This window comes from Pleurodeles waltl, chromosome 7 (genome assembly GCF_031143425.1).
Source record: "Pleurodeles waltl isolate 20211129_DDA chromosome 7, aPleWal1.hap1.20221129, whole genome shotgun sequence".
NCBI lineage: Eukaryota > Metazoa > Chordata > Amphibia > Caudata > Salamandridae > Pleurodeles > Pleurodeles waltl.
The window spans coordinates 1,190,921,237-1,190,938,737 of record NC_090446.1 but is presented as its reverse complement, the minus strand read 5'-3'; the positions used below and the strand labels follow the sequence as shown (position 1 = coordinate 1,190,938,737).

The 17,501-nt window shown below is 43.2% G+C and overlaps 1 protein-coding gene across 4 annotated transcripts in view; it reads left to right on the top strand.

Annotated features, from left to right (window-relative positions):
- Positions 1-17,501, top strand: part of MYH10 (myosin heavy chain 10) — a 955,741-nt gene that overhangs the window by 405,378 nt on the left and 532,862 nt on the right. For all 4 annotated transcript variants that reach the window (XM_069200300.1, XM_069200299.1, XM_069200302.1 and 1 more), the window contains exon 16: positions 15,235-15,408. In XM_069200300.1, coding sequence (XP_069056401.1) covers positions 15,235-15,408 — 174 coding nt within the window. The remainder of the gene's footprint in view (positions 1-15,234; positions 15,409-17,501) is intronic.

Sequence of the window (17,501 nt, the reverse complement as noted above, 5' to 3'; positions counted from 1 at the left end):
CGTCCACGCCGACAGGTCAAGAACGCTTCGAGGAGGAAGAAGAAGCTTTCTCCACCCGCGAGTCGGATTTGGAAGAACTCGACGCCGAAGAAACACACTAAACCGTGAGTAAGACGTCGAAAATCAAAACTCACGAGAGGTCTACAAAAGCCCAGGGGACGCCACCGCCAACAGGCCATGGCTTAACCCGAAAACTAGGTGACCCATCCAAGGCACCGAAAAAGGGCATGCTGGTGTCGAAGTCATCCGACTCCGGTCGAGATACCGGCACACAGCAACCTCGGAGCCGAGACAGCGGCTCCGAGAAACTTCGGCACAGAGACAGCGGCACCGAAGAATTTCGGCACCGAGACACCACGCTGAAAAGAAAGAAGGTTTCTTCGGAGCCTAAAAAGACTTCCGAAAAGGTTTCGGTTCCGAAACAGCCAGCCTCAGAGCCGAAAAGTAGTTCCTATACAGAGGAACAAGGATTAACCTCCCAATTACATAGATTTGGAGAGGAGCTTCAAGCTGTAGAGCCTGACTACACACAAAGAAGGCTTCATATTCATGAGGACACAGGGAAGATAACCACTCTTCCCCCAATCAAAATAAAGAGGAAACTTGCCTTTCAACAAAAGGACAAGCAACCACAGGCAAAGGTGGCAAGGAAAACAACCCCACCACCGTCTCCACCACCATCAATACATGCATCACCAGCAACAACTCCACCACTGATGCATTCACCAGCTCATACCGCAATGAGTCAGGATGATCCCGATGCATGGGACCTCTACGATGCTCCAGTGTCTGACAATAGCCCAGACTCTTATCCTACAAAACCGTCACCACCTGAGGACAGTACATCCTATACACAGGTGGTCGAAGGGCAGCCGAGTTTCACAATGTCTCCTTACATTCGGAACCAATTGAGGATGACTTTCTCTTTAACACCCTATCCTCCACCCATAGCCAGTATCAATGCCTTCCCATGCTCCCAGGAATGCTAAGACCTTCAAAACAATTTTTTCAGGATCCGGTTAAAGGCAGAGCCATAACTCCGAGGGTGGAGAAAAAATATAAGCCACTGCCCACAGATCCAATATATATTACAACACAACTAACACCAGACTCAGTAGTTGTGGGGGCAGCTCGTAAGAGCGCCAACTCTCATACCTCAGGCGACGCACCACCTCCAGACAAGGAGAGCCGCAAATTTGATGCTGCAGGAAAAAGAGTTGCAGCACAAGCAGCAAATCAGTGGCGTATTGCCAATTCACAAGCACTTTTGGCAAGATACGACAGGGCTCATTGGGATGAAATGCAACATTTCATCGAACACTTACCCAAGGAGTTCCAAAAAAAGAGCGCAACAGGTGGTGGAAGAGGGACAAAGTATCTCAAATAATCAGATACGGTCTTTCATGGATGCAGCAGATACAGCTGCAAGGACAATAAACACTGCAGTCACAATACGAAGGCACGCATGGCTGCGCACTTCTGGGTTCAAACCGGAAATCCAGCAGGCTGTGCTCAATATGCCGTTTAATGAACAGCAATTGTTTGGGCCGGAGGTAGACACTGCCATCGAAAAACTCAAAAAGGACACCAATACGGCCAAAGCCATGGGCGCACTCTACTCCCCGCAGAGCAGAGGCACATTTCGGAAAACACCTTTTAGGGGAGGGTTTCGAGGTCAACCCACAGAAACCACAACCTCACAAACAAGGCCTACCTACCAGGGTCAATATCAAAGGGGAGCTTTTCGGGGGCAATTCAGAGGGGGCCAATTCCCAAGAAATAGAGGAAAATTCCAAGGCCCCAAAACACCTCAAACTAAGCAGTGACTCACAAGTCACACACCCCCATCACATAACACCTGTGGGGGGGAAGACTTAGCCAATTTTACAAACTTTGGGAGGAAATAACAACAGACACTTGGGTCTTAGCAATTATCCAGCATGGTTATTGCATAGAATTTCGCCAATTCCCTCCAAACGTCCCACCGAAAACACACAATATGTCAAAACAACATATAGATCTTCTAGGACTAGAAGTTCAAGCATTGCTACAAAAGGACGCAATAGAATTAGTTCCAATTCAACAGAAAAACACAGGAGTTTACTCACTGTACTTTCTAATACCCAAAAAGGACACAACTCTGAGACCAATACTAGATCTCAGAACACTAAATACCTACATCAAATCAGACCACTTTCACATGGTCACGTTACAAGATGTAATCCCACTGCTCAAACAGCAAGACTACATGACAACATTAGATCTAAAAGATGCGTATTTCCATATACAAATACATCCTTCACACAGGAAATACCTAAGGTTCGTATTCCAAGGAATACATTACCAATTCAAAGTGTTGCCATTTGGAATAACAACTGCGTCGAGAGTTTTTACAAAATGCCTGGCAGTAGTAGCTGCACATATCAGAAGGCAGCAAATACATGTGTTCCCGTACTTAGATGACTGGTTAATCAAAACCAACACGCTAAGACAATGTTCACAGCACACAAACTACGTCATACAGACCCTTCACAGGCTAGGTTTCTCGATCAACTACGCAAAGTCACACCTTTTGCCGTGTCAAACACAGCAATACTTAGGAGCGACAATCAACACAGCAAAAGGGATTGCCACTCCAAGTCCACAAAGGGTTCAAACATTTCACAAAGTAATACAGGCCATGTATCCAACACAAAAGATACAAGTCAAAATGGTAATGAAACTCCTAGGCATGATGTCTTCATGCATAGCCATTGTCCCAAACGCAAGATTGCACATGCGGCCCTTAAAACAGTGCCTAGCATCACAATGGTCACAAGCACAGGGTCAACTTCTAGATCTGGTGTTGATAGACCGCCAAACATACATCTCGCTTCTATGGTGGAACAGTACAAATTTAAACAGGGGGCGGCCTTTCCAAGACCCAGTGCCACAATACGTCATAACGACGGATGCTTCCATGACCGGGTGGGGAGCACACCTCAATCAACACAGCATCCAAGGACAATGGGACATACATCAGAGACAGTTTCACATCAATCACTTAGAACTGTTGGCAGTATTTCTAGCGCTGAAAGCATTTCAACCCATAGTAACCCAAAAATGCATTCTTGTCAAAACAGACAACATGACAACAATGTATTATCTAAACAAACAAGGAGGGACACACTCGACACAGTTGTGCCTCCTAACACAAAAAATATGGCATTGGGCGATTCACAACCACATTCGCCTAATAGCACAATTTATTCCAGGGATTCAGAACCAGTTGGCAGACAATCTCTCTCGAGATCACCAACAAACCCACGAATGGGAAATTCACCCCCAAATACTAAACAATTACTTTCAAATTTGGGGAACACCTCAAATAGATCTATTTGCAACAAAAGAAAACTCAAAATGCCAAAACTTCGCATCCAGGTACCCACAAGATCAATCCCAAGGCAATGCTCTATGGATGAACTGGTCAGGGATATTTGCGTACGCTTTTCCCCCTCTCCCTCTCCTTCCATATCTAGTAAACAAGTTGAGTCAAAACAAACTCAAACTCATACTAATAGCACCAACATGGGCAAGGCAACCTTGGTACACAACACTACTAGACCTTTCAGTAGTACCTCATGTCAAACTACCCAACAGACCAGATCTGTTAACACAACAAAAACAACAGATCCGACATCCAAATCCAGCATCGTTGAATCTAGCAATTTGGCTCCTGAAATCCTAGAATTCGGGCACTTAGACCTCACACAGGAATGTATGGAGGTCATAAAACAAGCTAGAAAACCTACCACTAGACACTGTTATGCAAATAAGTGGAAAAGATTTATTACTGCCATAATAATCAAATCCAACCTTTACACGCATCTGCAAAAGAAATAGTAGGATACTTACTACATTTGCAAAAATCTAACCTAGCTTTCTCTTCCATTAAAATACATCTTACGGCAATTTCTGCTTACCTACAAATTACGCACTCAATTTCATTGTTTAGGATACCAGTCATAAAAGCGTTTATGGAAGGCCTAAAGAGAATTATACCACCAAGAACACCACCAGTTCCTTCATGGAACCTCAACATTGTCCTAACACGACTCATGGGTCCACCTTTTGAGCCCATGCACTCTTGTGAAATGCAATACTTAACGTGGAAAGTTGCATTTTTAATTGCCATCACATCTCTAAGAAGAGTGAGTGAGATTCAGGCATTTACCATTCAAGAACCATTTATTCAAATACACAAAAATAAAGTTGTTCTACGGACCAATCCTAAATTGTTACCAAAAGTAATCTCACCGTTCCACCTAAATCAACCGGTAGAATTACCAGTGTTCTTCCCACAACCAGATTCGGTAGCCGAAAGAGCACTACATACATTAGACATCAAAAGAGCACTAATGTACTACATTGACAGAACAAAACTAATTCGAAAGACAAAACAATTATTTGTCGCCTTTCAAAAACCTCATACAGGAAATCCAATTTCAAAACAAGGCATTGCTAGATGGATAGTTAAGTGCATTCAAACCTGCTATCTTAAAGTTTAAAGAGAACTGCCTATTACACCAAAGGCGCACTCAACCAGAAAGAAAGGTGCTACCATGGCCTTTCTAGGAAATATTCCAATGAACGAAATATGTAAGGCAGCAACATGGTCTACGCCTCATACATTTACCAAGCACTACTGTGTAGATGTGCTAACTGCACAACAAGCAACAGTAGGTCAAGCTGTGTTAAGAACATTATTTCAAACAACTTCAACTCCTACAGGCTGAACCACCGCTTTTGGGGAGATAACTGCTTACTAGTCTATGCACAGCATGTGTATCTGCAGCTACACATGCCATCGAACGGAAAATGTCACTTACCCAGTGTACATCTGTTCATGGCATTAGTCGATGCAGATTCACATGCGCCCACCCGCTTCCCCGGGAGCCTGTAGCCGTTTAGAAGTAGATCTTAAACATTTGTACATTTGTAAATATATTACTTAAAACTTTATTATGTACATACGCATTCACTCCATTGCATGGGCACTATTGCTAGCATACACAACTCCTACCTCACCCTCTGCAGGGAAAACAATCTAAGATGGAGTCGACGCCCATGCGCAATGGACTCGAAATGGGAGGAGTCCCTCGGTCTCGTGACTCGAAAAGACTTCTTCGAAGAAAAACAACTTGTAACACTCCGAGCCCAACACCAGATGGCGGACTGTGCACAGCATGTGAATCTGCAGCGACTAATGCCACGAACAGATGTACACTGGGTAAGTGACATTTTCCATATATATATATATATATATATATATATATATATATATATATATATATATATATTTTCGATGGCATGTGTAGCAGCAGATACACATGAAATGCATATGGATTCTGACATCTAGTGTTGGGCTCGGAGTGTTACAAGTTGTTTTTCTTCGAAGAAGTCTTTTCGAGTCACGGGATCGAGTGACTCCTCCTCTTCGGTTCCATTGCGCATGGGCATCGACTCCATTGTTAGATTGTTTTCTTTCCACTGTCTGGTTCGGATGTGTTTTCTCTCGCTCCGAGATTTCGATTCGGAAAACTTTTAAAAACCTTATTTTTCGTCTGTATTGTATCGATCGCGTTCGTGAGAACTTCCTCATCATTTTCGAGCCCGAAAAAACATCACACTTTGGAACAGAAAAAGGCAGGCTTTACAGAGGAACAAGGACTTTCCAAAAGACTGCGAGAAAGCCATAAAACCTCTGAGGATGAGACAGAGATTGAACCAATCCTTCAAATTATGGATGAGAGGCAGTCTTGGATACACATACATAAAGAAACAGGGAGAATCATCACAGCACCTCCTTTAAAAACAAAGAGAAAGCTGTAATTTCAGGAGGCATTGGACACTACGCAGTCCCCAGCTAAAAGGCCTAAACAAAGAGATGCCAGCACCTCCTCAGTTTTCTCTTCCTCATTCTCCACACCTACCTACCTCTCCTCAAATAAGTCCTACACCAATGCATTCTCCAACGCATTCTTTTGACTCACAACAAGACACTGTTGATCCATGGGACATTTACGACCTGATCCCATCCCAAGCAATGACCCATACACCTACCCCTCTAAACCATCTCCACCTGAAGATACTACAGTATCTAATCAGGTGATAGCCAGGGCTGCAGCCTATCATGGGATTACAATGCACACAGAACCACTAGAGGAAATGCATTATCCTCAACTCATTCTAGGTACCAATGCCTCTCAATGCTACCAGGCATGGTAAAGCACGCAGACCAAATTTTTTATGAGCCTGTGAAAGCAAGAATAATAACACCTAGCATAGAGAAAGAGTATAAACCTGCACCTTCTGACCCTGATTACATCACCCATCAGGTGCCACCTGATTCAGTAGTGGTTAGTGCTGCAAGAAAAAGAGCAAATAGTCAGTCCTCAGGAGATGCACCCCCTCCTGGTAAGAAAAGCAGACAATTTGAAGCTGCAGGAAAGAGAGCTGCGCCCTAAACAGCAAACCAATGGAGGATATCTAATTCCCAGGTACTGATAGCTCGTTAAGATAGAGCCCATTGGGATGAGATGCATGATATCACACAGCAGCTCCCAAAAGAGCAGCAGAAAAGGGCGCAACAGGTAGTAGAGGAAGGGCAAGCTATTAGTAATAACCAAATAAGATCTGCCCTTGATGCAGCTGATACCACTGCAAGGAGTGTGAGCACAGCAGTCACTATTCGTAGACATGCATGGCTGCGATCCTCTGGTTTTAAACCAGAAATACAACAGGCTGTGTTAAACATGCCCTTTGATTAAAAAACATATTTTTGGGCCAGGGGTAGACACAGCAATAGAAAAACTAGAAAAAGACTCGGACACAGCCAAGGCAATGGATGCACTCTATTCTACACCATATAGAGGGTAATTTTGTAAGCCTCAGTTTCGAGGAGGTTTCAGACCACAACCCTCCGAGGCATCAACTTCCCAAACAAACAACTTACCGAACCCAGTACCAGCGAGGTGGGTTTAGAGGCACATATAGAGGACAATACTCTAAAAATAGAGGTAAGTTCCAAACCTCTAAACAGCCTGCAACACAGCCAAAACAGTGACTTCCCTCACTCCCTTCCACTCCACAAATCTCCTGTGGGGGGGAAAGACTATTACAGTTCCACACACATTGGCAAAATATCACCACAGACAACTGGGTGCTATCAATTATTCGCAATGGTTATTGCCTAAAATTGATATACACTCCTCCAAATATTCCACCAAGGTATCACAAGTTAACCCCAAAATATACAATTCTGCTACAAAAAGAGGTTCAATCTCTATTACTCAAACAAGCAATAGAGTTAGTTCCACACTCTCAACTAGGAACAGGAGTTTATTCACTCTACTTTCTAATTCCCAAAATAGATGGCACCCTCAGGCCAATATTAGACCTCAGGCCCCTCAATGTTTACATCCTATCAGAACATTTTCATATGGTAACTCTGCAAGATGTTATCCCACTGCTACAAACACAAGATTTTATGACAGCCTTAGACCTCAAGGATGCGTATTTCCACATACCCATCCATCCAGTTCACAGAAAATACCTCAGGTTTGTCATTCAAGGAAAGCACTACCAGCTCAAAGTGTTACCTTTCCGCTTAACAACAGCTCCAAGGGTATTCACGAATTGCTCAGCAGTAGTAGCAGCCTACCTAAGAAGACAACATATCCATGTCTTTCCATATCTAGACGATTGGCTAATAAAATCAAGCAGTCATACACAATGCCAAAATCATACATGTTATGTAATAGAAACCCTGCACACCCTAGGTTTTTCTATAAACTACCAAATTCACACCTTCAACCAGCACAAGTACAACCATATTTAGGTGCTATCCTAAATAATCAACTAGCTCTAGCATATCCAAATACACAAAGGATACAAGCTTTCCAGACTCTAATCCCACTTATACAACCAAATCAACAATACACTGTAAGATTTGTCATAAATCCTAGGAATGATAGCATCTTGCATTGCAGTAGTTCCACACGCAAGATTAAACATGAGGCTCTTACAACAGTGCCTTGCACAACAATGGTCACAGGCATACAGTCAACTCCAAGATCTAGGGCCTGATTACAACTTTGGAGGAGGTGTTAATCCGTCCCAAAAGTGACAGTAAAATGACGGATTTACCACCAGCCGTATTACGAGTCCATTATATCCTATGGAACTCGTAATACGGCTGGTGGTATATCCGTCACATTTGGGACGGATTAACACCTCCTCCAAAGTTGTAATCAGGCCCCTAGTGTTGATAGACCACCAAACACATATGTCCCTTCAGTGGTGGAATTGCATCAATTTAATCAAAGGACGGTTGTTTCAAGACCCTGTGCCTCAAACCGTAATTACAACAGATGCATCAATGATTGGTTGGGGAGCTCACCTAAACAATCACAATATTCAAGAACAATGGGATGTCAAACAGAAGCAGCTACACATAAACCACTTAGAGGTATTATCTGTGTTTCTGGCCCTCAAAGCCTTTCAACACACAGAAGAATGTTCTTATAAAGACAGACAGCATGACAACCATGTATTAAGGTATACACACACACACTCTAACATATGTATATATATATATGTTCGATGGCATGTGTAGCTGCAGATACACATACTTTGCACATCCCGCCATCTAGTGTTGAGCTCGGAGTGTTACAAGTTGTTTATCTTCGAAGAAGTATTTTCGAGTCACGAGATCGATGGACTCCTCCCCTTTCGGCTCCATTGCGCATGGGCGTCAACTCCATCTTAGATTGTTTTTTTTCCGCCATCGGGTTCGGACGTGTTCCTTTTCGCTCCGTGTTTCGGGTCGGAAAGTTAGTTAGAATCTCGGAAAAATCGTCGGTATTGTTTGCGTTCGGTATCGGGTTAGTTACAACAGATCAACACCGACTTTGGAAGATATCTGGTGGCCCTTCGGGGTTTTTTCGATCCCCCGTCGGGGCCTGGTCGGCCCGGCCACGTGTCTCTTCAAGGCTGATGGAACGGACCCCATTCCGCTTCTGCCCAAAATGTCACAACAAGTATCCGTATACAGATCAGCATCTGGTCTGTAACTTGTGTTTGTCTCCAGAGCACAAGGAGGATACTTGTGAAGCCTGCCGGGCGTTTCGGTCGAGGAAGACATTAAGAGACCGAAGAGCGAGAAGACTGCCGATGGCGTCGGCGCCGACAGGACAAGGGCGTTTCGAGGAGGAAGAAGAAACCTTCTCCATTCAGGAGTCGGACTCAGACGAGCTTGATCCCGAAGAAACACCAAAAACCGTGAGTAAGACGTCGAAACATAAAACTCATGAGAAGACCACAAAAGCCCAGGGGACGCCACCGCCAACAGGCCATGGCTTAACCCGAAAAATAGGTGACCGATCATCGGCACCGAAAAAGGGCACGCTTGTGTCGAAGTCATCCGACTCCGGTCGAGATACCGGCACACAGCAATCTCGGGCCCGAGACAGGGGCTCCGAGCAAGTTCGGCACCGAGACAGTGGCACCGAAATGGGTCGGCACCGAGACACCACGACGCCGAAAATAAAGAAGGTTTCGTTGGAGCCCAAAAAGGCAACCGAAAATGTTTCGATTCCGAAACACCCAGCCTCAGAACCGAAAACAGGTTCCTACACATAGGAACAGGGGTTGTCCTCCCAAATGCAAGGACATAAGTTCGGACAAGAACTTGAATCAATGGAGCCAGACTACACTCAAAGGAGGCTTCACATTCAAAAGGACACAGGGAAGATGAGAACTCTTCCCCCAATTAAAATGAAAAGAAGACTTGCCTTTCAAGAAAAGGACAAGCAGCCACAGGCAAAGCTGGCAAGACAAACAACTCCGCCACCATCTCCACCACCATCAATGCACACATCACCGGTAGCCACTCCAACACTGATGCAATCCCCGACTCATACTGCAATGAGTCAAGATGATCCCGACGCATGGGACCTTTATGATGCTCCGGTATCAGATAACAGCCCAGACTGTTACCCTGCGAGACCGTCGCCATCTGAAGACAGTACATCCTACACGCAGGTGGTCTCCAGGGCAGCTGCTTTTCATAACGTCACCTTGCATGCAGAACAGATTGAGGATTACTTTTTGTTTAATACACTATGCTCCACTCCTAGCCAATACCAAAGCTTACCTATGCTCCATGGAATGCTAAAACACTCCAAACAAGTATTTCAGGATCCTGTGAAAATCAGGGCAATAACTCCAAGGGTGGAGAAAAAGTACAAGCCACCGCCAACAGACCCTGTTTATATTACGCAGCAATTAACACCAGACTCTGTGGTTGTTGGGGCAGCGCGCAAGAGAGCAAACTCTCACACCTCGGGAGACGCTCCACCTCCAGACAAGGAGAGTCGCAAATTCGATGCTGCGGGGAAAAGGGTTGCAGCACAAGCAGCAAACCAATGGCACATTGCCAACTCACAAGCACTTCTGGCAAGATATGATAGAGCTCATTGGGACGAAATGCAGCATTTCATAGAACACTTACCCAAAGAGTTCCAGAAAAGGGCACAACAAGTGGTGGAGGAAGGACAAAGTATCTCAAATAATCAGATACGGTCAGCAATGGATGCAGCAGATACAGCTGCAAGGACAGTAAATACTGCAGTAACAATAAGGAGACCCTACATGGTTGCGTACGTCCGGATTCAAGCCGGAAATACAACAAGCCGTGCTGAATATGCCTTTTAATGAACAGCAGTTGTTTGGGCCGGAGGTGGACACTGCTATTAAGAAACTTAAAAAAGACACTGATATGGCAAAAGCCATGGGCGCACTCTACTCCCCACAGAGCAGAGGCACATTTCGCAAGACACCATTTGGGGGGGGGGGGGGGGGTTTCGAGGTCAACCCACAGAAGCCACAACCTCACAAGCAAGGCCCACTTATCAAAGCCAATATCAGCGGGGAAGTTTTCGGGGACAATTCCAAAAGAATAGAGGGAAGTTCCAAAGTCCCAAAACTCCTCAAAACAAGCAGCGACTTCCACGTCACAAATCCCCAACACATAACACCTGTGGGGGGGAGACTAACCAAGTTTTACAAACATTGGGAGGAAATAACAACAGACACTTGGGTCCTAGCAATTATCCAGCATGGTTATTGCATAGAATTTCTCAAATTCCCTCCAAACGTCCCACCGAAAACACACAATGTGTCAAAAGAACACATGGATCTTCTAGGACTAGAGGTCCAAGCGTTGCTACAAAAAAGAGCAATAGAATTAGTACCAATTCAACAGAAAGGAACAGGAGTTTACTCTCTGTACTTTCTCATACCCAAAAAAGACAAGAGTCTGAGACCTATATTAGATCTCAGAACATTAAATACCTACATCAAATCAGATCACTTTCACATGGTGACATTACAGGATGTAATCCCACTGCTCAAACAACAAGACTACATGACAACACTAGACCTAAAGGATGCATATTTCCATATACCGATACATCCTTCACACAGAAAGTACTTAAGGTTTGTATTCCAAGGGGTACATTACCAATTCAAGGTGTTGCCATTCGGAATAACAACTGCGCCAAGAGTTTTTACAAAATGCCTGTCCGTTGTAGCTGCACATATCAGAAGGCAGCAAATACATGTGTTCCCGTACCTAGACGATTGGTTAATCAAAACCAACACGCTAGAACGGTGTTCACAACACACAAAGTATGTCATAGAAACCCTCCACAAACTAGGTTTCTCAATCAACTACACAAAGTCACACCTTCAGCCGTGTCAAACACAGCAATACTTAGGGGCGACAATCAACACAGCAAAAGGGATTACCTCTCCAAGCCCACAAAGGGTACAAACATTTCACAAAGTAATACAGGCCATGTATCCAAAACAAAGAATACAAGTCAAAATGGTGATAAAACGCCGACCCATTGTCCCAAACGCAAGGTTGCACATGCGGCCCTTACAACAGTGCCTAGCATCACAATGGTCACAGGCACAGGGTCAACTTCTAGATCTAGTGTTGATAGACCGCCAAACATACACCTCGCTTCAATGGTGGAACAATATAAATTTAAACCAAGGGCGGCCTTTCCAAGACCCACTGCCACAATATGTAATAACGACAGATGCCTCCATGATAGGGTGGGGAGCACACCTCAATCAACACAGCATCCAGGGACAATGGGACACTCAGCAAAAACAGTTTCACATAAATCACTTAGAACTACTGGCAGTATTTCTAGCGTTAAAGGCATTTCAACCCATAGTAAGCCACAAACACATTCTTGTCAAAACAGACAACATGACAACGATGTATTACCTAAACAAACAGGGAGGGACACACTCAACACAGTTGTGTCTCCTGGCACAGAGAATATGGCATTGGGCGATTCACAACCACATTTGCCTAATATCACAGTTTATTCCAGTGATTCAGAATCAGTTAGCAGACAATCTCTCTCGGGATCACCAACAGATCCACGAATGGGAGATTCACCCCCAAATACTGAACACTTACTTCCAAAATTGGGGAACACCACAAATAGATCTATTTGCAACAAAGGAAAACGCAAAATGCCAAAACTTCGCATCCAGGTACCCACAAGATCAGTCTCAGGGCAATGCGTTATGGATGAGTTGGTCAGGGATATTTGCATACGCTTTTCACCCTCTCCCACTCCTTCCATATCTGGTAAACAAGTTGAGTCAAAACAAACTCAAACTCATACTAATAGCACCAACTTGGGCAAGACAACCTTGGTACACAACACTACTAGACCTCTCAGTAGTGCCTCATGTCAAACTACCAAACAGATCAGATCTGTTAACTCAACACAAACAACAGATCAGACACCCAAATCCAGCATTGCTGAATCTAGCAATTTGGCTCCTGAAGTCCTAGAGTTCGGACACTTAGACCTTACACAAGAATGTATGGAGGTCATTAAACAAGCTAGGAAACCTACTACAAGACATTGTTATGCAAACAAATGGAAAAGATTTGTTTACTACTGCCACAATAATCAAATTCAACCACTACATGCTTCCGCAAAGGAAATTGTAAGTTACTTATTACACTTACAAAAGTCTAAACTGGCATTCTCTTCTATTAAAATACATCTCACAGCAATATCTGCCTATTTGCAGATTACACATTCAACATCGCTTTTTAGAATCCGAGTCATCAAAGCATTTATGGAGGGATTAAAAAGAATCATGCCCCCGAGAACACCACCAGTACCTTCGTGGAACCTTAATATTGTATTAACACGACTCATGGGACCGCCATTTGAGCCCATGCACTCTTGTGAAATGCAATACTTAACTTGGAAGGTAGCCTTTCTCATAGCTATCACACCACTTAGAAGGGTAAGTGAGATACAAGCATTTACTATACAAGAACCCTTTATACAAATACATAAACATAAAGTGGTTCTCCGTACAAATCACAAATTATTACCAAAGGTTATATCACCATTCCACCTAAACCAAACAGTGGAACTCCCAGTCTTCTTTCCACAACCAGACTCAGTAGCCGAAAGAGCCTTACATACATTAGACATAAAAAGAGCACTAATGTATTACATTGACAGAACAAAACAGTTTCCCAAAACAAAACAATTGTTTGTAGCCTTCCAAAAACCTCATGCAGGAAATCCTATATCCAAGCAAGGCATTGCCAGATGGATAGTGAAATGTATTCAAACTTGCTATATTAAAGCAAAAAGAGATCTACCTATTACACCAAGAGCACGTTCCACTAGGAAAAAAGGCGCCACAATGGCTTTTCTAGGAAATATACCTATGACAGAAATTTGTAAGGCAGCCACATGGTCTACGCCTCATACATTCACAAAACATTACTGTGTAGATGTGTTAACAACACAACAAGCCACAGTAGGACAGGCTGTATTACGAACATTATTTCAAACAACTTCAACTCCTACAGGCTAAGCCACCGCTTTTTTGGGGAGATTACTGCTTATTAGTCTATGCACAGTATGTGTATCTGCAGCTACACATGCCATTGAACGGAAAATGTCACTTACCCAGTGTACATCTGTTCGTGGCATGAGACGCTGCAGATTCACATGCGCCCTCCCACCTCCCCGGGAGCCTGTAGCCGTTATAAGTTGAATGAAAATTGTAAATTTGTAAATAAATACTATCTTAATACACATTATGTACATACATACTTACTTCATTGCATGGGTGCATTTAGTATATTCACAATTCCTACCTCACCCTCTGCGGGGAAAACAATCTAAGATGGAGTCGACGCCCATGCGCAATGGAGCCAAAAAGGAGGAGTCCCTTGGTCTCGTGACTCAAAGACTTCTTTGAAGAAAAACAGCATGTAACACTCCGAGCCCAACACTAGATGGCAGGATAATGCATAGAATGTGAATCTGCAGCGTCTCATGCCACGAACAGATGTACACTAGGTAAGTGACATTTTTCATATATATATATATGTATATGTATATATGTATGTATTGTAATTACTCACGATGTGATGGCCGTGTATGCATATCCTGGAAATCTCTAAATGTACAACCCCAAAAAACATATTTACAGGTGTGCAGCGGTTTCCTTCACCACTTTCAAATTAAATAGTTGTTGACAACATGCAAGATATTTTACATATGTTCTCTATCTAGCAAATACTAAACTTTAACAGATGTGTGCTCAAGATCATACAGAACCAGATACCACTATTTCTGGACGTTTATTGTTTGGAAAGTGAATGTGACCTAGTAGAGAAGTCGCTGACTTCTTTCAGGAGACTGGGTTTGTAATCTGAATCCTCTAAAGTCCTTGAAAAATCACTAAATATTTTAGTACTTAAGTTACGTTATCTGTCAAAATTGGAAGTGCTTACAATTTAATTAAATGGTGCCTAAAATACGACATCAGGTGTTTCCAGCATAGGTTCAAGAGGGTGCTTGTCATTGCCATATTTTCAGGATAACCAATGACTAAGCAAATAGCTATAATTTAGATTAATATTTTGCAAATGTATCTTGTGTGGATGTCCTGAAAATCTGCCTTGGTTCTTATCGTCCTCAATTACATTTTCCACTACTATAATAGACATTATGCGCTTCTCCAATTCACATAGCAAAGTCATTGTAGTAAAGATTTTTTATAATGTGGTGCCCGTTCATATTTTCTATTTGTTAATGCTTTGCTTCACTTTCTTCATATTAGGCCAACCCACCTGGCGTCCTGGCTCTACTGGATGAAGAATGCTGGTTTCCTAAGGCCACAGACAAGACGTTTGTTGACAAGCTAGTCCAAGAACAAGGCACTCACTCCAAATTTCAGAGGCCCAGACATCTAAAGGACAAAGCAGATTTCTGCATCATACATTATGCAGGACGGGTAAATATCGGCAAAATGTTGATCCAAGTTGAATAGGTCTTGGAGGTGGGAGAAAGTCATACAAAAACAGTAGCAGCTGTCCTCTAGGCAAATTGCACAGGTATCACAAGAGAGGGTGCTCCGTGAGAGGCTGCTTCTCCATTAAAGGCTGCCGAGGTTTATGCTTTACCAGTGACAGTCTCACATACTACTTACTGTGTCAGTCCTAGAAGATTTTCAAATGCATCAACCTGTCAAGAAATCTACTGATTTCCTTCTAACTCATTTTTTTTGTCTGCACAAGCATTTAACAATGAAAAAGACAAAGGATTGTTTCTCTGACATTTTTCGTTTTTGGGAACTACGATTTCACCAAACATTAACAGTGTTAATTTTGTCAGATTCTATTAAGGCCATGTACAGGGCTGTGTCTGGTGAAAGTTGGGTTTGAAAATTGATATAAAACAGGCTTTATCTGGAAAGTTTGTGAATAGCGTCCAGTATGAGGAACAGCACATATTGTCTGTCTCAAGTGTACACTTATCCACAAAAAGAAAAAGTTGGTTCTAGCTTACTGTAACCTCTAAATAATTCCACCTGGGCATGTGCAGTCTAAAAAACAAGACAATCACGTTTACGGACTATGGACTTCGTTCAGGCATGGAAAGTGTAAGTCTTGAGACTAGTTGCAAGCACTTTAATAAAGTTAGCGATGCAGAGTAGCCAAATTAAAGTTTATGAAATGAGACTTAATGGCGTAACACTATGGAGTGACTGTAGTACGAGTCATATAGTTTAACCTCTGAGATGAACGAAGGAGTGTGATTTTTGTGGGTTTCATCAGTAAGTGCATTGTAGGTTTCCACAGTAGGAACTGCCTTTCTGCAAAGCCAAGAGTGACATACAACCCACCACCAAATTTTGAAGTTTATTTTTATCCTTCCCAGGTCAGTTTAACTCTCTGGGATAATGCCAGTGCCTAGATGCTATTGAGTTTACTTCTGCTGTACCAAGGCAGCCAAAATGGTTATGTTGAGTGGTATGATGTGCATATTTGTTTGGTTTTTGACTGTGCCATGTTTGAAGAAATCTATGGTCCTTTATGTATTTTGTTCTTCGTATACATTAGCCCTGGTTCTACAGCATGGCTTCATAGTCCTGTTTTAACATTTGGCTATTTCCAAAGTTTTGATGATCAAAGATAATATTGTAAACTTAAAAAAATAAAATAGACATATATATATATATATAGGTAATGTCCTGTCTTTCCTGCCACATCTCACAGGAACCCTGTGATGTGGAAACAGATCACCTTCATCTGTAGATTCGCCTTCTTGCTGACTCTTGAAGTATCTTTTTGATTGAGACTTTGAATCTCAGTTTCCTCACATTTAGAATATTTCCAGGCAAACATCTGCATAGAAATTCTCTATTCTCATGGGGTGTGTAGGAAGTTGGCTCTGTATGCACTAATTCAAAGTAAGAAATAGCATGCACAGAGTCCAAGGGTTCCCCTTAGAGGTAAGATAGTGGCAAAAAGAGATAATTCTAATGCTCTATGTTGTGGTAGTGTGGCCAATGGCTACTAGCCCTAAAGGTGGCTACACCCTCTTTGTGCCTCCTCCTTCTCATTATCTTCTCCGGCCTTGCCGCCAAAAGTGGGGCCATGGCCGGAGGGGGTGGGCATCTCCACTAGCTGGGATGCCCTGTGGTGCTGTAACAAAGGTGGTGAGCCTTTGAGGCTCACCGCCAGGTGTTATAGTTCCTGCAGGGGGAGGTGAGAAGCACCTCCACCCAGTATAGGCTTTGTTCTTGGCCACAGAGTGACAAAGGCACTCTCCCCATGTGGCCAGCAACATGTCGGGTGTGTGGCAGGCTGACAAAACTTGTCAGCCCACACTGGAAGTCAGGAATGTTTTCAGGGGGCATCTCTAAGATGCCCTCTGGGGTGTATTTCACAATAACATGTACACTGGCATCAGTGTGCATTTATTGTGCTGAGAAGTTTGATACCAAACTTCCCAGTTTTCAGTGTAGCCATTATGGTGCTGTGGAGTTCGTGTATGACAGACTCCTAGACCATATACTCTTATGGCTACCCTGCACTTACAATG